The sequence below is a fragment of the Lepisosteus platostomus genome, chromosome 19 (assembly GCF_059453375.1).
Source record: "Lepisosteus platostomus isolate fLepPlt1 chromosome 19, fLepPlt1.hap1, whole genome shotgun sequence".
NCBI lineage: Eukaryota > Metazoa > Chordata > Actinopteri > Semionotiformes > Lepisosteidae > Lepisosteus > Lepisosteus platostomus.
Window position 1 is genome coordinate 5,126,304 of NC_142629.1, and position 19,475 is coordinate 5,145,778.

At 43.5% G+C, this 19,475-nt stretch overlaps 2 protein-coding genes across 4 annotated transcripts in view; both read right to left on the minus strand.

Moving 5' to 3' along the window:
• Positions 1 to 1,236: 1,236 nt before the first annotated feature.
• Positions 1,237 to 5,168, minus strand: ccdc97 (coiled-coil domain containing 97). The gene is made up of 6 exons (XM_088612692.1): positions 5,028 to 5,168; positions 4,339 to 4,484; positions 3,513 to 3,855; positions 2,509 to 2,751; positions 1,964 to 2,087; positions 1,237 to 1,731 (listed from the first exon to the last, which is right to left on the minus strand). Exons 1-6 carry the CDS (start codon positions 5,035 to 5,037, stop codon positions 1,617 to 1,619), a joined length of 981 nt encoding a protein of 326 aa, XP_088468818.1. The 5' UTR covers positions 5,038 to 5,168; the 3' UTR covers positions 1,237 to 1,616.
• Positions 5,169 to 10,549: 5,381 nt separating this feature from the next.
• Positions 10,550 to 19,475, minus strand: part of cacna1ha (calcium voltage-gated channel subunit alpha1 Ha) — a 139,271-nt gene continuing 130,345 nt past the window's right edge. For all 3 annotated transcript variants that reach the window (XM_088613227.1, XM_088613228.1, XM_088613226.1), the window contains exons 32-35: positions 17,549 to 17,848; positions 15,327 to 15,495; positions 14,753 to 14,931; positions 10,550 to 14,373 (exon numbers count right to left, since the gene is read on the minus strand). In XM_088613227.1, the coding sequence (XP_088469353.1) occupies positions 13,177 to 14,373; positions 14,753 to 14,931; positions 15,327 to 15,495; positions 17,549 to 17,848 (1,845 nt within the window). In that variant the 3' untranslated portion in view covers positions 10,550 to 13,176. The remainder of the gene's footprint in view (positions 14,374 to 14,752; positions 14,932 to 15,326; positions 15,496 to 17,548; positions 17,849 to 19,475) is intronic.

The window sequence follows — 19,475 nt, forward strand, 5'->3', positions numbered from 1 at the left end:
ATAGTGTCCCCGTCACTATACTGGGACATGAGGACCCACCCAGACTACAGATCGAGAACTCCTTACAGATTTTTCCAGAAGAACGGCAGATCTCAGGGAAACAGGTACTGCTTCACACTTTCAACAATGTATGCATATACTTTAATCTGATGATCAGGAATATCAATCTCCCCACAAAAATCTGGCTCTAAATATTTAGATATATAAACCAACGCATCGCCCTGTATGACAGTGAAGTGTGGGGGAAAAAAACCTTCAATCAGAGATCTGTAAAATATACTGCAAGTACAGAGTAAACACAGATCTATGTGTGCAGGGCTAAAATAGACTGATACCCACTGTTGCTGTACCATCAGACGCCTCTGATGAGCCAAGAACAGAATCAACCAAATTCAGGCACAAACCAAACACCATTACTTCCCCCACTGGAAGTTATGCTGTTTGTATGTCATCCATACAAATACAACCGAAACTGGAAGGCTACCATGTTCTAAAAAGACAACGTATATAGCGCCCTCTACTGCTTTTACTTGTAAATTACAGTGACCAGAAGAGGTTATTGAGGTAATGAAGATGAAGCAGCCTACAGTCGAAGGTTAGGATACAACGTATCCCATTTCATTTATACTTTTTCCAGGTCATAGGAGGGTAATGTAGCTAAAAAATGACAACATGACTGGATATGAACCATTGTCACAACACAGCGTGATGTAAGACGCCCCACAGTAACCGCAGCAGACATTTGTTATTTGAGCTCAATGTGTTCTTATGCTTTGAAGAAGTCAATGCAGCATGGACAAGGACCATTTAAACAAAATTCCATTTAATAAAAGAATTTGGGAACGGAGTATCATTCTATTCAATTCAGCATTTTATTTCACCCAGCAATTTTCAGTAACTGCTTAGTGCAATATAAGTTTGAGGTATGATTATTTTATTTTACAAAACACACAGATACAAACATTGCTTACTGAATTCTACAACTCACTGTTGACAAGGATCAAAGAGTATAGTGGTCTAATAAGATAATATACTTAAAATCTCAGACTCTCTTTACTTTTCGGCTTTTATGTCTGTGCACCAATTGTATGATAATGCAATCTTAAATTAGAAGAATGTAAACCACTATATATATATATGATATATATATATTTGTTTTGGACATGATGCAACCTTACATAGATAGGATCTCATGGTACAAAATGTAAAATAAAGTATTTTGCACAACACAAACACTTCAATATTTTCCTTTTTATTACTGACTGAAACACCTCAATACAATACAAAAACAAAATAGAGGAAATCAAGAGTAAAAGATAAGGAAGTCCTATGGCTGGAAAATATATTTGGATCAATCTGTCTTGTTATGCTGAAAAGACGTGAGTCTGACTTTATTTGAACTGGTACACAACTTCTTTTCAATGCAGGAAGAGAGAGTTTAAGTTGTACCAGGAAATCTCAAAGAGAAAAATGTATATAACAAATGAAATGCTCTTTCTAGAGCTGTGCACGTGATCCCTCTATCAATGAGCAACTAAAAAGAAAACAATTGATATATGCCAGATGGTCTCTTCCACTTTAAAACATATGTTCTCAGGTTGCATTGTGGTAAAATGCTACTCCATCTCCATGTCATCCTCCTCTTCTGGATCATCTTCATCAAAGTATCGCTCCTCTTCATCGCGACTCACAATATCCAGATTGTCATAGTCTGGGTTCTCATCCACCTCACTGTAACAAAGCAGCAGAAAGTGTCACTGTATCACTGCCCCTGCATGCTTTCACATGCAAAAGGGGTTTGTGTATTCCAGCCCTGGATGCATACTTCTTGCATTCGGCTACTCTATTTATGCATGTGCATAAACTGAATGTGCCAGTCTTTCCAACCTGAATGGACAGAATGATAAAGTCCATACTGCGTTGCTATGCGCATTCCATCAGGCTGACTTAAACCCATACTTGCCTGTAGTTAAAGTCCTGATCTTTGCCATCCAGGAATCTCTGGTGCATTCGACTGATGAACTCCTCCCTCAGTAGGGCTTTCTCCTCTGGCGTGGGCTCCCACTGCTGCTCCCCAGAGACGTGGTCTTCAGACAGAACAGAGTGACTGACTGGCGCAGAGTTACTGACTCGCTGACACCCATAGGGCTGAGACGCACTGATGTGCTGTCCGACATGCTGACGCTCATAACCCGCCACAGTGATATCCAACCAAGACAGTGTGTAACTGACAACAGGACACAACAACAGCCTGACAAACTGATACCTCCATAATCTCGATACACACCCATCGTTGCCAATTTCCAATTGACAAAGCCTTTGGAGCAGGGAGCTACACTTTTTAAAACACACATCCAGCAACAACAATCCATCATTAGGACTTGGGTTTTGTAGTAGGCGAATAGCCAGAAGGCAAAACTTTCATTTCATCCCGGCGAAGAATGGGACTTAGTAAAGATGAAAGAAACAAAACCCCAAAAGCCCAGCCCTCCAAAAAGCCCTTCTCACCTTCCTCTTCCTCCACCTCCTCCGTGGCGCCCTCCTCTCTGTCCTGCTGCTCCTGCAGCCGGTCCTGGATCAGGCCCTCCTGGTAGGAGTGCAGCAGCAGCTCTGCCAGGCTGTGTGCCCCCTGCTCCTGCCCGGCTGCGACGCGCTGGCACAGCTCCTCGTCGCTCAGGTACTGCCCGATGTACTGCTCGTACAGCAGAGGGTCCCGGGCCCGCATCTGCTCCTCGCTGAAATACTGTCCCTCTGCGAGACAGACACACAGTGGAGGGGAGCCTCCCCTTAGATCAGTTCAACGGGCAGGAAGTAAAAAGAAAATCAGGTCGAATTTTAAAGGGGGGTAGTAACATTAACAAAAAACTGAAATTGCCAAACCCCAAACCCTGATAAAACATCATTAGCAGTGCAGACACATTGGAAGACAACAACGCAACAATTATCCAATTATCTGTAGGTCTCTGTGTTGTCTCAATGTATTGAGTGTAGTGAGACACTGGCCAGCAAGAACTCATTTTTAGGATAATCTCAAACTCATATTAATATTCATCTAAGGGACTGGCCTTCCTCTCTCCCTGTGCCAATGGTTCCCAGTCCCGGTCCTCACACCCACTGGTTTTCATTGCCCCCCTCCTTTCTTTTCAACTGAACTTGATCCAAGAAGTTGCGTCCTTGAAATATTTGCATTTTATTTCACTCACAGTGCGTAAACCAACGCTTAAAGCTGCAACCTGTTTAAGAGCTGGAAAAAAGCAATTCAGATCAATCATAATATTATGTCCATGAAGATTGTGGTTGTGTAACTGAGGGCTCAGCAGGTGTGTGGGTCATCAGGACCAAGACTCATCAGGGAACCATTGCTTTGTGATTGATAGATTGTTCTTATTGATTGCATATTGATCACTTATTGATTCCTCACAGAGGCCCATGTCTCTTATTTTCGCCCCCTTTTATTTCACTGCCCCTCACTCGATTCCCTTCTTTCTCACCACTTTGTCCATTGCCCCTACCTTGCTGGAGGGCCCTGAGGGCAGCGAATCGGTGGTTTCGGACCCTGGTTCTGTTGGCCTGGCTGGAGGCCCGGTTCCGCACCTCCTTGCAGTAGTGCTGGGCACGACAGTCGGTGCTCAGGTGAGCGAAGGGGCCCAGGTGCTCAGGCTGCAGGTAAGCCCGGTACCGTTCCAGAAAGACGAGAGGCTTGGCCCGATACTGCTCCAGCAGAACCTGTCTCCTCTGGGCCATGGTCAGGTCTGGCTCCCCCAGCTGCTGGCTTTTCACTGGAGCTTCACTCTCGGCCACTGCCCACAACATAGCCGACAGCTCGCTGGAGCCTTCATCCTGGACAGAAGGAATCTGGAAGGCACGGCGTTAGGGGAGAGAAAAAAAAAACAGAATGAGAAAAAGAAGGCTCTGGTAGGCAAGAATCAGAAAGAGAGAGGCTCTATGGAAAGCTAATCTAACACCCTACAGTAATATTTTTTGCTTTCGTGCTTTCTGGTATATCTGACCCTGCAGCATCACAGGAACTGCTCACAACTGCTGGTGGCAACACCTCATAACAAAGGCATACAATACAACACATTGAAGAAGAGGAAACACAACCTTGGGTTTAGCAGAGTGCATGTGCCTCACTTTGCTCAAGTACTAAAAAATACGCTTGGGCTACTTTGTTGTACTTTGATTCGACAGTTATTTGCTTAGCTTTCCATTGAAGAGCATTTGGAAAGAAAGTTTTTCACAAAGTACTTTTTAAAAAAACTACCCAAGGTGAATTAAATGTATCCATTGTCTAGCAGTTTTCATGAAGATGGCACATTTCAGCTACAACCCCTGTACCTCATTTTCAATTTCCCTGCTCTGTCCAGCTGTGTCTGCACTGGGAGTTTCCAGAGTCCCATTCTGGTCCTCTGTTGCTGAGCAGGCAGGCTCATCTTTGTCGGAGCTGGAAGAGCTTGCAGTGGGTTCGATCTCTCCCCACAGAGCTGCAGAGACACCAACAACAGTGAAGAGCAGACCAAAAATGTCCCCAGTTCTTTATTTTCATCTCAAAATGATACGACTGTGCTTTTAGACTTTCAGCAGGTTGCTGCATTTCATAATTAAAATTATGTGTAGGTCAATAAAATAAAGGAAAGGCAAAACAAAAACAAAAAACCCGAAACATTCCCAACGTTGAAACAATCAACATTGTATCAACATTTTGTTGATAAAAAATCTGTTTTCTCATATAAATAAAGGGCGATCTTAAGTTCTAACACGTAAATTGCAATATCGCTCCACGATGGGCTATTTACTGCAGCGGTTCTCGGGCTCTGAGAAGGATGTCTGACCTCAATGTCTTACAGACATCCTCTCCTGAGGGACTGCGTTTATTTGACCAAAGGTATGCGTATCGTTAATACTGAAGACAGTGTACACTTTCTTACTTTATCGTACTAAGAAATTTTTTCTATCGTTATAATAATAAAACGAATGGCTCAGAGCGAGCCAAAGGTAATAACAAAGAAAAACAGCATTGACATTACATGAAATCATTCTCCTTTCCTCCGAAGTTCTGAAATGTAAGTAAACGATATTAAATTTTCTTGATTCCGACCATTTTCAGACCCATCTCACTCCCATTACAACCCCACTTCCTCTGGTCCATCACTGTTATTGGTCCCTATTTTTTTAGTACAACACGTTGAACATCACTCGTTCCTATCCGACTGCTTAGATGATTTCAGTAAACGCAGTCACGGTGCAAGAATATATATTTTTATGTTAGACGTAGCTACAAGTAATTGCCGAATTGCCGAATTTATATTTAGTACATAAACATTATATTGTCCGCATTTCTTTTTTTATTGCTCGCTGGGTGTATTTGTTGCATTCTTTTTTTTTTGGTTCTATAATATTATTTATGTCTCTGTTGTGTGTAAATGTAAATACTTAAGTGTAGACGTGATTTTACAATACTACTGTATTCAGATTGAATTTCGAGGACTCTTACCGTACGCGCTAATTTTGGACCAGCCTACAAGTACCTTTTAACAGTCAATCTAAAAATGAGACCATTAGATGGCGCGCGTTAGAAACACGAAAACGTTAGAGAATTACCGATATATTTTTGTTTATTACACACCAATATAAAACGGAGTAAAAATCCTATTTTCAAACAGCAATTATTTTAACTAGAAACAAAACAAACTGCACGTTAAAGTGAACAACTAGAAAAAAGATACTTTAACTGCATATTTCTGAACAAGTAGCGTGCACTAATACTGTACAACGATACCTTAATCTGACCTGGCAATCATATTTTGCAGCTGCAGTCTGAAGCAGATTACACTACATTTAGTGTCACATTACACGTTCATTTACTTCAATGGTCGATAGGTTAAAAACAATTACAATTATCAATCATATTGCTGCTGTCATCCATGGGATTCTGACTTTCCCACATATGCCTGTGTCTGTGGGAAACATTTTCAAAACTTCCCTAGGGACTCCCAGTTTATGTTGAATTTACAAGTAATATCTTTGGAAATACAGTACAAAGCATGCCATTTAATTTGTGAGACTTCCTTGTCCTGTGGGTGGGTGGGTGGCACAGTGGTTAGGATTTCTGCCTGCAGTCTTGGGGTCCTGGGTTAAATTCAGGATCTGCCGGGGGGGCTGTCTGAATGGAGTTTGCATGTTCTCCCTGTGTTTGTGTGGGGTTTCTTGCTCCAGTTTCCTCCCACAGTTCAAAGTTATGCTGGTAGGTTGATTGGCTTCTGGGAGCACTGGCCCTGGTGTGAAGGTGTGTCTGCTCTGGGATGGATTGGTGCCTTGTGTCCAGGCTGTATCCCACCTTGCACCTGTTATGTGCTGGGATAGTCTCTGGCTGGCCCACGACCCTGAATTGAATTCACTCCAGTTAGTAAATGGATGGATGTCCTTCGGATGTTCTACACAAGCACATTCATTCTAGAGGTGAATGAACAAACCTTTCTGCTCAGCTAGTATCCAAGGTCTTGTGCAGGCTTCAGTACTGTTATGTAAGGACCTCCAAAATGATGGGATATATCTGAGACACATTATGGCCATTATTGCCAGTTGGATTAAACCACACAATTTGATTTTACACCTTTTCTATTCAATTATTTAAAAAAAAAGACTTTTAACATGCAATACAACACAGTTTCAGCTGGCTATATGAAGGATAGTAAATTATTAAATTGAATGTCCTTTACTTGATCGTTTGAAATATGAACAGTGTGAAGTTTCCTAATGATGGAACAATTGATGCATAATTCTGTTAGGAGATGAAAGACGCTGAGCACAAAGCTGTAATTTGATTGTTTACTTAGAGTGACATTTTGTAGAAGATTTTCCTTAGTAAATGAATGGGCTTTTTCTAAATATATTGTAGTTAGTTAAAAGTTAAATAACGCGGGAAATTCCACAGAGGGTGGTCACTCCGTTAACATGTTATGAATCTCATGTCATTCTTTTCATTCTCTAGGGCTTTGTTGAGATACCTAAAATGTCCTAATACCTGGAAATTACGGGAATGGGCTACGATTGAAGTCTTCAGGGACTGGTCCACCTTGAGTGCGCCGGTCATTGAAGACTTCCTTGGATCTCCAGATACTAAGGGCCCTCTGTTCCATTTTAGCCTCAGGGCTTTCCTTCCATTCCACAGATTTCTTGGCCTGTCTTATAGTGCCTGCATGGTATTGTTGTACCTACCTGAACTGCAAGCCTCCCTTCTCCTTGTCTTGTTCATCCCACCTCTGAAGTCCTGTTTTGTCTTGCCTCTCTCTCTGACAGCTCTCAGTGTCGAGTGCTGCAGGCCTCCCATCTGAAGGAGCTTTTCTTCTATAGTCTCACCCTCCAGGATGTTTTTTTTCCCTTAAAACATGTTTATAAGTAAAAGTCCTAAATAAAAAGCTCTTGTTCTATTGCTGTTCTACTCATGTCCGCTTGCTGGCTTAGGAGGTGGGTCTAGATCGTGCGGACTGCTGTCTTGATCACAAAGCCTCTGTTCTCCACCATAAACGTCCTGCTCTCCAATACTTTGGCCTTTGACCACATCTTGAGGAATTATAGCCATGGCGTTCCCAGTTTCACGAATCTGAGTCTCAGCCTGGAAGGATTCACTTCCTGACTAACCAATCTTCTCTTCAACCTCAAGTTACCTGTAATATCAACCATGGTCCCGTGGGACCCAACCTAAAACCCTCCCCTTCAGTTCTAACATCCAGGCCTCTAATGGTGACGTTTTGGATCGAAAAGTACCAGATCACTGGGAAGGACCTGCATTAGGGTCGATACTGGATCTGCAGCTGTTCAGCCCACGATTGTCTACAAGTTCCACATTGTCCATTTGCCAGATGATTCATGCCGATTGACCTGGCGACTGGATGGCAATGTGGGACTTGAAAGACACCTGCTCTTGTGCACCAGACTAACAGGTGTTGAATAAGGTTCATGCTTGATAGGAGATTGCTCAAGCTCTGCATTCTTCCTTTTGCTCTACCCTAGAGCAAAGTCTCAAATTGTAAGGACACAGTCTCACAGTAACAGTCTGCCTGTGCTGGATTATCTGGATGACTGACTCCTCATCAACTAGCTCAACGAGTTCGAGCTGGAGCTCCCAATTGCTGCTGCTGTAGCAACATCTTGCCCACCTGGGCTTGGCAGCGCAATTGGAAGACAAGTGTTCTGACCCTGGCTTAGGCCACTACATTCTCAGACTGGCAGCTCGACTTGATGGAGACGACAGCATGTCAGACGCAAATCATAGATGTTGTTGGACACACTGGAACAGTACTGTTTGGGTGCAGCTCTCACCGATTGGCACTCCAGTTCCTCCAGCTACTGGCCATGATAGAATCATCACAGATACTCCTGCTGGGTCTCCTGCATACTCACCCCAACACAATGATTGTCCTGCAATTGTCTCCTGTGAAGGTAGCTCAGGGTACGAGCTCTTATCTTTTCACATCAAAAGCAGACAAATGTATCATTAAGGAAGGGCAATTGCTAACACCTTGCAGATTTGGAATAAATGTATCAGTTTTTTCCATGTATGTAACACTTTCATGCTCTATCACCATTTTGACATGATTCCGGTTTATTGACTGATCCTTGTGATTTCATCTGTTCCCCTTGGTCGAACAGTGGCGTTTTAACTCTGAAGGACATATGTGATTATTCTGGCTTCTGTTCATTCCAGGACTCATAAGGTCAATATTCTCTTCTGTATTTCTCTTTTTACACCTCAGGCTTCATTCATCATCTGGTGTCCCCTGGGATTCATCTCTACTCTCTCTCACAAGCTATTAGGTCTATTTAAGACCCTCCATTAAAATGGGGTTAGTTTTATAGTTTTATAGTTTTGTAGAATATACATTACACTTATTTCTCACAATATTAAGCTCTTGCCTGTGTTGTTAATGTGGAATGGAGAGCTGATTAAGTGGAACATTACACTAGACTGGGAGGTGATCTGGGATATTCAATTTGATTCATCCAAAACCTAAGGACAACAGCTTATCCATTTCAAGTTTATTCTCAGACCCACTTAGAAGAGTCCAGATGTGGGTATCAACAGATCTTACCTGTCATGTCTGTACATTATTTAGGGTCATGGACACCTATTTACACATTTTGAGCGTTCCCCCCAAATTAAGGCATTTTGGAAATATATGGGGTCTGTATTGAATTATATATGTGGTACTATTCGTCTCCAATCTCCAGAAGTTCTGTTACTCTCTGATGCATCTCAGACGATGTGATGTCTTGTGTTCTTTCTTGTTTGCAATGTACGTCAAATGTAAGGACATTGTGTCCTGTATCTGGTGTGTTTCCTTCTCCTGGGGTTGAGGTTCACAGAAATAAAAATAAAAGTATTATTTAAAAAAAGATCGCTCGAGGTGACTCCTGATGTTGTGGACTTGCCCCCGGACACTGAAATGGAGGTGACAGCCAGTCAGTCTTGCTTCAGGCAAGATCATTAATATGTGCATGCACAGCTTTACTGAGTCTGGTATTTCAGGGTCATGGTTTATTAAGTGCATTGATCTTTTTCTTAATTTATATGATTTCAGAATATATGAAAGACTACCAAGGTGCCCTTAGGGGAAATGTTGGGAGACTAACAACTTTTTGGGTTATTTATTACTATAATCCTTAACGTGTTTTACTGCTTTTCAATAGTTAAATCCTGGTGCCATTTTGAAAAGCATTTTCTTTGCCCCCTTGTGATGAGTATAGATTTCCCCTTGTGCCGGCTGGCATTTGATTGTGGTGGTTTGCGGGCTCTAAGCACAGCTCCTCAGACAGAACACCGAATGACTGTGGCCTCTGTCACAGGCGAGTGTTGCACTGGCTAGATTTCAGAGGGCGGTGATGTCACTTCTGGAACTTGCTCAGTGCACTGAACCCTGTTACATGTGGTCAGTGATAACAGTATTGATTCTAACTGGCCTGGGAACCTGAAACACTTTATATGGTTTTATTATTTCTTGCACATAAATGTAGTGAGTGGTGTAGTAACATCCCACTTTTGAGCAGTGTTTCATTAATATAGCATCTTTACGATTTACGGGGTATTTTCTAAAAACAGGTTGTAGAGACTGAATGAAAGCAAAGAAAACAGAACACGACAGATCATTTGATATGATTTAGCTTCATGCAAAACCAAAAGCTGATTGTAACACAGTGTGCCAACAGACTTTCCTGACCATCCTTGAACAGCCTGTTACATCCCTGAGCTGAAAGCCTATTCTGCTAGTTATATAAGATGTGAACATCACCTGGAACACTTCTGAAATCATTACATAACAGCGATAAGCAATAATTAAAATGCAAAAACACAATTTTATTACTATCTTACTTACCTCCCACAATTATAGGCTTTAGAAACCAAGATTATTGCACACAGTTTGTCTGGCTATCAATGGAGGTGTTCAAAAATGTATAGATTTTTACTATCAGGGCTGAGAGCTGGGTTTACTAAAGAGTACTCGGCCACAAAGAGAAATTTGCATCTTCTTTGGAACAAAATCATAAATCCAACAGTGTCCTGTATTTTATTTAATTAAAGGCTACACGCAGTGACCTTGTGAAAGCTCCAGGTAAAAACATGGTATTTCGTGGGTTTTGTAATCATGCAGGAGCAAACATATTTTCTTGTGGTAGCAGAAATATAAGACATAATCATTTGGAGTGATAATCCTACTGTACTTGCAAGCACTTGTAATGACCATGAGTAATGTAAATGAAACAGAGGTGTACCTACGTGGCATAAATCCTAATCTTCTACACACATACACCTCATTTCCTTTCTTTAAACAGAAGGATATACATGCCCTCTCTGATTAGCCTTTGATCATAAAATGCACTTATCAGCTGTACTTCTGCACTGCCTAGAAAGGTTACAGCAGTTAAATCCAGACAAGCCTAAAACATTAAGCTTATGACATACCATTATCTTTTTTAAGATAATTTAAAAATTGTCATTATTGACCGGAACAACAATGATGTTTTAAATACACTTTGCTACCATGTTCCACAAAGAAGGAGGACTAAAGCAAATCTTTCTCTCTCCATCCAAATGTGTCACAACCACGTACCATAAAACCAGTTTTGTTTGGTGTCCTTTATTAGCAATTTTGTTGAGGATTATTAAGCTCTGATTTCAGTCCAAGACAAGAGTAATCAACTGAAGAGTGATGACAAGCAGCATCTTTTTTTTTTCCTCTACCGGGTGCAACCGACCTGAGAATCGTACCGAGACGCGAAAGGGAAAATGTCAGATTGGAGTAGTTTACTTCAGACGTGAATCTCAGAAGGGTGGTTCTTTGCACCAATCACACACCTGCTTCAGGGAAGTAAACCGAGAATGTACTGGAGAACAGCATAAATAACAGTGGTCCATACGGATGTCAAATTGCTAAATGTAAACAACATGTTTTCTTTTAGAAGAAATACACTGAAAAGTCATCAATTGTTTATTTTTTTATGTATACCCCGAGCTGGAGCAGCGAATTCTTGTTCAGATCTTCTCGCAGTTGTACCCATGTGGATGCAGAGGGGACCCATTGGGACCTATACTGTGTCAAAGGGGTTAAAGGTTACAAAGGTCACACTTGCATCACTCCTGCGGTCAGTCACAAGAGCCGCTTCTGAGCGGGAGACCAACTTCATTCATCCCAGCCAGGGAAAAAGCACTGTTTTGTTGTGAGTGGCACATCCAGGATTTTAACTGGGCACTGCCTGAGGTAGCAGCCACCCCCTGCTTAAGCGGGGGTCTCTTTCTAGACGTGCCACTTGCCTGTCATCCTCTGCATTTTTAAGTAACACTTTAACACTAATCTTCTGGAGCAGTTCATCTGTTACTGTACAAAGCCCCAACAATAGTTTTTCATAATTCTTAACCCAATACTTGTTGTGGCTGTTTGTCAGTGACAGAATGTCTTTCAGCAGGGACAGTCTTAAACAGTGATTACTTGCTGAAATGAAAAGAAAATGTTTTGTAGGCAAATACATGTACTGTATATATAGTGTGTATATTTATAGATATGCACTGTATGACTAATGTATGTATAGATCCCTGACATCTTTGGAAAGATCATTTCCTAGGTCATACATACAGAGATCTAACACAAGTAAATGGACTCTGAAGTACTAGCCACAACATGTTAATCTGAAATAAAGAAGCATTTGTTCAGACTTCAGATGTCTTTCTAATTATGTTAGATCTCTGTGTGGAGACACAATAACGCATTGCACTCTCTCCAGATCTGTTTATTCAAGATAAAGCTGTTAATATATCAACTCTAGACTTAAACGTCCAGGACAATGTAGGAATCAGACTCCACACTGTTCTGGATCAGCTTTTGCCCCTGAAATAAATACCCTTAAAAATTAGATAATTTGCTATCTCATACCACCTGGGGAGATGGATGACATTTTTCCTCTGCATTTTTTTTTTTTTAGAAAATCCAACCCTGAATATCAATTATTGCACACTGGCTACAGTTCATTAGTGGTTTGGTTCTCAACGGATTTCATTAATACAAACATTCCATGCGCCCTCTCCCCTTCCCAATAAAAAAATAAAAAAGAAATTTTGAAAGTACCAGAAGGTCTTCTACACAAGCTAAAATGAAGCCATCTGTTCTCAAATAAAAAAGAAAACTGTACATTCACAAGGAGACAACAAAACACCAATCAACTTGAAATTCAAATTGACGTGTGTAAAACATTACAGTTCTCTATAAAAATATGTGCATATGAATACAGCTATTTTTTCACCAATACAGTATTTTCTTCTATTTACACTACAAGATATACAGAAAATGTACAGCACTTAACTATTGATGCACCTTTGCCATACTGTGCTCCAGCACAATATAGTGCCAGTAAGAAAGTAGACCTTAAACAAACAAAGAGGACGAAAATGAAATACACATCCTGAACCCAAATCAATGTGATTGAGCCGAGGGAAGATAACCCACGTTCCGGTCAAAAAACTTGAAATTGCATATCCCATTTTTGTAAAAGTCTGCCCCCCCCCCTCCCACCCGAGACTCTGACCCAAGAAACGTATAAAGAGGGCTGGGGGTGCAGGAGGCCGGAACATCTGTGCCTGATTGACCCACACACTGGAGGCTCAAGATCTTGCCTCAGACGCTTTGGCTATGCAGTGGAATCATCAGTGTCCTTGTCCCTTGTGCTTGGCATGCGGACCAGTCCTCTCTTTCTCAGAGGGCTCCTCGTGACGCTAATCAAGGCCTGACTCTTGTCCTCCGGGTCTTCGCCTTGGCGAACTCTTAGGTGGTCCAGAGTCTTAAGCTCGGAGCCCGTTTCGCTCTCGGGCTTGGGGTCGTAGCACATGGAGGACTGGGAGGACTGGTCGCTGTCGGATAAGATGTCCGACATGCTGCTCAGAGAGCTGACGTCCGATTGGTCAAAGGAGAACTGGGGGACGGAGAGGTGTTCATTCCGGCAAGGGGGGCGTTTCTCAGTTTTGGCGGGGGGCTCCGGGGGGGGCTGGGGCTCCATCAAATCCAGGGAGTCGCGCGGCTGCGCGGCTTCGCACGAGGGCGTCCTCCTGCGCAGCAGCATGCTGCTCTCGGATATCTTCACCAGCGAGGCAGCGGGGGCCGAGAGCTCGTTTTCAAGGGGAGGGTCGACCGAGATGCAAGGGGGGCTCATCTTCTTCTTCCGCTGCACGGCCAGCCCGTGGGGCGACACCAAGGAAGACCGCCGCGGCCCGTCCGCCGGCTGCTCGAAGACGGAGTCGTCGTCGTCGATGGAGGGACAGATCTCGATGGAATGCCTGCGGGGATCGTCGGCCCACGAGGGCTTGGCCAGGAACCCCTCCGTGTCCACGCTGTAGAACTTCTTCAGGTCCTTGTCCTTGACGTGAGAGCCGGCCAGGCTGGTGGCACTGGTGCAGTTCTTCAGCAGGCCGGGAACCTGGGAGCCGGGAGACGCGTAGGGGGAGAGGGAGTGGCTCCGCACTTCGGAGTGGCCGCCCCAGTCTTTGGCAGAGCTGTTGATGTGCCGCACCTCCTCGTCGGCTGGGTCTATGGAGCCGAACATGGAGCTCTCGGGACTGGCACTGTTAATGGGGCTGCTGGTCTGGCTGGCGGCCCTGCTGGGGATGCTGTGCTGGCTGTACACCTGCCGGTGGGTGTGCACGCTGGAGGTGCGGGCACGAGGCGGGGTGGGGGAGGGCTGGGGGCTACTGGGCGCTGCTATCCTGGGCACTGGCAGGGCTAGGTTGCTCTGGCCTGGCACTTTGAGATGCAGGCTGTCACTGGACTGTGCCGTGAGGTTGTCTTTTGAGTCACTGCTCTGCACATCAAAGGATTCGTGTTTGATGGCCTCCTAAACAGAATGCAACCGTTTTAAGCGGCGTTAACAAACTGTTAAACAAGATCGGTGAGAAGAAATAAAAATATAGCAGCAAACACAATATATGTATATTAGTATACTAGGCTGATATTCATATTCATTTTCTGATAGTGATAGAAATTGGTTAAGAATTCAGAAGGCTTTGATCCAGACTCAAGAGTATCTTGCAAAATATCAGTGGTAATACTGGACAGTTTAATTGTACAGTAATCTATTGATATTCTAATGCAGATATTGGTGACTTAATGACGTTTGCCAATACTAATCCGCATTTTGGACTCTAGCTGCACAGCTACTAGTGGGGAGACAGTGGGGTGACCGTAGCGCCCCAGCAGCGTCCCCCCGGCCGTACCTGTCGTCGCAGCAGCCTGCTGCTGCAGGGGGAGGAGGGGCTGGGCAGCGGAGGTGGGATCCTGGGCATGCTGCTGTTTCTGGGGATGGCCGAGCTGGGGCCGGCGCCGGGCGAGGTCCCCGGAACCCGCAGCAGAGAGTCCCCCTCAGCTCCCTGCGAGTTCACCGAGCCAACCGAGCCTGATCGGAGAGGGGGTACAGGATCACTGCACGTTCTCCTGCAGGGCAAGGACGGTCCGGCGCTGACAACTTCACACATGCACAAGCCATGAAGAGTTCAGTGACGATAATAAATATTCCTTAAATTGAGTGATTCTACATATACAGAATCCTACCCAACATCCATATCCTACATGTCTAGATATCTATGTCATTCTGCCTGAAGGCAGATGCAGGTTTGGGTTTGCACATTTGAAAAATGACCTATGCCACAATATGATGTATATGAAACAAGTCTTATTTTGCTGGGCCTGCAGCTGATCATGAGTGAAACAGATTATACAGTTTTTTTTTTAAACTATTAAATTTCTGTGTATAGTGCAGATGCTTTCTCCTGTACAAATGAGCTTTGTTACCTAATTGCAGGTCTCCCTCACAGGGCTCAATCTCCGGCAGAGGGTAGGGGGCGTTAGCAGGCCTCACTGGGCGGAACATGTAGCTGTCGTTTGGTAAGGAATGCATCCTGGAGACAGAAACCTTCCTCACAGACAGGAAATTCTCCTGGGAGCCAGACAGCGCTTCATTCTATAAATGTCAGGAACAAAAATCTCATTCTTTTGAACTTTCTTGCTTGGTTAAAATACTGTACACCCCAGGAAACAGTTCTGGAGGATAATGACTTAATAGTGGAGCACAAAGAAGTTTCACATGATCAAGGAGGTCAGCGTTCAGGTTGCTATACTGGGGTGATTAAAGGTGTCATCTCTAAGATGTCCTGTGTGACCCTTGTATTGTAATGGATAATTTGGTCTTGAGAATCTATTTCAGACTTCTTTACTCATCCCCTTTTTAAGACTATCAAGATATTAAAACGGCCTTTTCTCAGAAGTCTTTTACACAGGACAAAGGCTGAATAAACAGTTTATCTGGTTGTTTTGTTTGGATTCCTTTAACAGAGTTGTGTAAAAAATGAGTCAAGTATGCTGTCATTTTCTCTTTTCAGCAACATATGCCACTGTAATGGCCCATTTAATCTCTTTTAATTAGTGAACTAAGGTCTAGTATCCATTATAAATTAAGTTACCATGCTTCAGCTAAATATACTGAGCAAAGGCAAATCCATTTCTTCAGCAATTCGATGTCTCAAGGCAACAGAAAAAGTGGGGGAGTGCCTGAACAACTGATCTTTCCTCGGCAACGAAAATTGAAATAAAACGTCTTCTTCAGATTGGATTTAAATCATAGCACTGAAAGGTCTTTCTTGGATGAGCACGCTGCTAATTCAAATTGAACATGTATTCACTTTAAGGAGATGATTTTCTGTCAGGAGACAAATTGATTAAGGAGATTAAATATAATTTTTTTTTGCCCTCTTCTGCCTACTGAACAGATGACAAGAACAATGTATGGCTATCCATTGCATACCAGTTCACTGACACATAAAAATTGTCTGGGAGGTGATAAGGTAGTATTCTCTTATCCCCTGACTGCAGCACTAACAGGCTCTCTGCCACCAGCCCACTGAAGCTGATAAACTGCAAAGTGACTTTACCAAAAGAAACTTTCCAGAAGCTGCAATTTTCATTACAGGTCTCCCAGCGGAACTTATCCTCAAACTAAAAAGTTTCAGTGGATGCACTGAAGGATCCACTCACTTTTAGCTGTCTGCAGCATTTAAAGGTGACTAAAAACTGCCTTAAATTATAAGGGTTTTCCAGCTGAGAAAAAGGTTTAATTAGATTCAGGGGTCACAAAGAGGGTATCTCAGCTGTGGCACTAAGGACTCTCTCGCACACTTCTCAACAGCTTTACAATATATACTGTACGGCAGAAGGATTTAAAAATCTTTGATCTGCAATGACGATTGGGGAAACTGGAGTCTGGATGTTCAATAAGCAATTACTGCTCGAATGTCCTGGATGTGACTGATATGGAGATATAATTAGAAGCTATGGACTAGGTCTTCTTTAGGTCCTCAGCCTACCCTGACCTGTGTACTACAGCGGGCTCAGGAATTTCTCCGCATGGCTCCACAAAACAGTTTACAGGGAAAACCCATTTATAGGGATTTGGCCAAACCCTTCGCTGCTTATCGCGCGGCAAAGGCGCTACTCTCGAAAAAATAACCCAAAAGGCCTTTTCAGTGCTGTTGTGATTGAAGTTTGTGCAGAGAACAAATGTTGCCAGAAAGGACAAAAGCATTTTTAAGTGTCTTTTTGTTTTAAAATCCACAATTACACCTCATAAAACTGCAACTATTTTAATAAGAAACATGTTTAAGACACCGGGCAGGGATCTTAAACTCCTGGAGGGCTTTGTGTCGCCTGTTTAGTGTCTCTGCATCATGAGGAGTCAATTAAATACTTGACCTAATGATTTTCTCAATTATATCTCAAGTATTCACTTCATTAAAGTTACCTACAGTATGATTCACCTCGAAGCACAATAATTCTTAAATAACTACATAACTAAGAACATGGGTGGAACCAAAAGACAGCAGGCCCTCCAGAAGCTGAGTTCGACACCCCCTGTCAGCGCTTCTCCTCTAGAACTGGACTAGTCCCTTTCCTCTCTCAGGTGTCACCTGTTCGGTATAGAATAACCCACACGCAGCCCCTCCCCAGCTAATCTCCATTACCTGCCCAGGTGAGTCTGGTCTGGGCCCCACGTACGTGGCCCTGCTCTCAGGCCCCAGGGTCCTGCCCCCAGAGGTGGTGCTGAGCCTGCGGGTCATCTCCATCTCGATCTCGGCGTCCATCTCGGCGTCCTCCTTGGCCTCCTTGTTGCTCTCCTCCAGGTGCTTCATGAGCACGGCCACCACCACGTTGACCAGCACGAACTGGGCGATCAGGACGAAGGTGACGAAGTAGATGGGGGAGATGAGTGGCAGGTAGCTCAGGCAGTGCTTGTCCTCGCTGCGGCACTCCCGCAAGGTGTCCTGCAGGGGACAGAGTGTCAGATCAGCGTCCCTCCTGCACGGAGCTGCTCTCTTTCACTACGCGACACTTCGGTTTTCTGATCCGATACACTGATTCCTTGAACCGGACAAAGAAACATCCGCCCTGTCCCTGCCTCCTCTTCCCCCACGCTGTCCCAGGAGCCCAGAGGATTATGCGAATGGGTGGCTCGTAAAGAGTGCAGTGCAGTATATCACCCTGCAGCTCACCACTGGCAGCCCACTGAAGCTCAGCAGCTGTGAGCCTGGTCAGTACCTGGATGGGAGACCTTTGGGGAAAAACTAAGGCTGCTGCTGGAAGAGGTGTTAGTGGGGCCAGCATGTGGTGCTCATCCTGCAGTCTGTGTGGTTCCTAATGCCCCAGTATAGTGACGGGGACACTACACCATAAAAAGGCATCATCCTTTGGATGAGACGTAAAACTGAAGTCCTGACTCTCCAAGGTTATTATAAATCCCTGGGCGTTTCTCGAAAAGAGTAGGGGTGTTACCCCAGCATCCTGGCCAAATGTGGTGAGTGTTCTGGTGCACTCTGGCTGCCATTGCATCATCCAGGTGGGACTGCACATTGGTGGTGGAGGGGAGTCCAGAAAAGCGCTATATAAGTGTAAGGCAGCACCAGTGTGGTTTCAAAAATGTGCATTTTTCCTGATCAAGCTTGCCCCCGGTTGAGCAAGTGACATTATTTAATAAGACCAAAATACAAATGTTGTGAATACAAAACATACAAAATACAAATTGCCAGTTTCTGTCCTGATCATCTACCTAAGAAACTATTTGAAAATACATTTTATTGGGTCTTCTTCTACTTTCATCATTTATGGCCTGAATTGGTGTTGATGTGTTAGAAAGTCAGAAATTCGTGTATATTGCAGGAATGCATCCTTTGATAAAAAAAAAGTTAAAAAAAGCTTTCGTTGTTGCAGTGGCATTGCATAGACGTGGGTGAGCCTTTGGAGTCATGACTGGTGGGTTGTGTGTTCAAGTCCCTGCTGCAGTACCTTGAGTGAAATGCAGTACTCCTCTGTTAATTACTGGATAGCATGTTATACAATACAGTTGTATGGGCACCCCTGATCAAACTGGCATGTTTCACAGAATCTTTAATTGAAAAAAGGTTAATGCAACCTTTGCGGGGTAGAAACTTAAACGTGCCATTTCTGCACATCTTAATGTACAAATACTATTTATTTGCTGAATTTAACAGATTGGAAAAAAAATAAAATGGCGAATGTGGCATGTGCAAAAGTTTGGGCACATATTTGCACATACTGGGTCAGTACTTAGTAACACCTCCTTTGGCAGAAATCATAGCTTCCAAACGCTTCTTGCAGCCAGCTAAGAGTATTTCTATTATTGCTTTTCCCCCACTCTTCCTTGAAGAACTCTTCTAGCTCAAAAATAGTTTAGCCCTTCTTAAATACATTACATGTTTGAGATCTCCTCACAGACTTGCAATAATATTCAAGTCTCGGAACTGTGAAGACCATTCCAAAACCTTAATCTTTCATTCCTGTAAGTACTTGGTTGATCTTGAGGTATGTTTTGGATCGCTGTCTTGCTTGAAATATCCAACCCCTTTTCAGCTTCAATTTCTTCCACGACTCTAG

Bases quoted from the DNA above. Each gene is read 5' to 3' on its own strand.
- ccdc97 (XM_088612692.1), bottom strand. The intron at 3,856-4,338 runs GTACAGGGGTTG...CGTGCCTTCCAG, and splicing joins GCAGGGAAATTGAAAATGAG to ATTCCTTCTGTCCAGGATGA. The intron at 2,088-2,508 runs GTGAGAAGGGCT...TTCTGTCTGAAG, and splicing joins GGAGGTGGAGGAAGAGGAAG to ACCACGTCTCTGGGGAGCAG.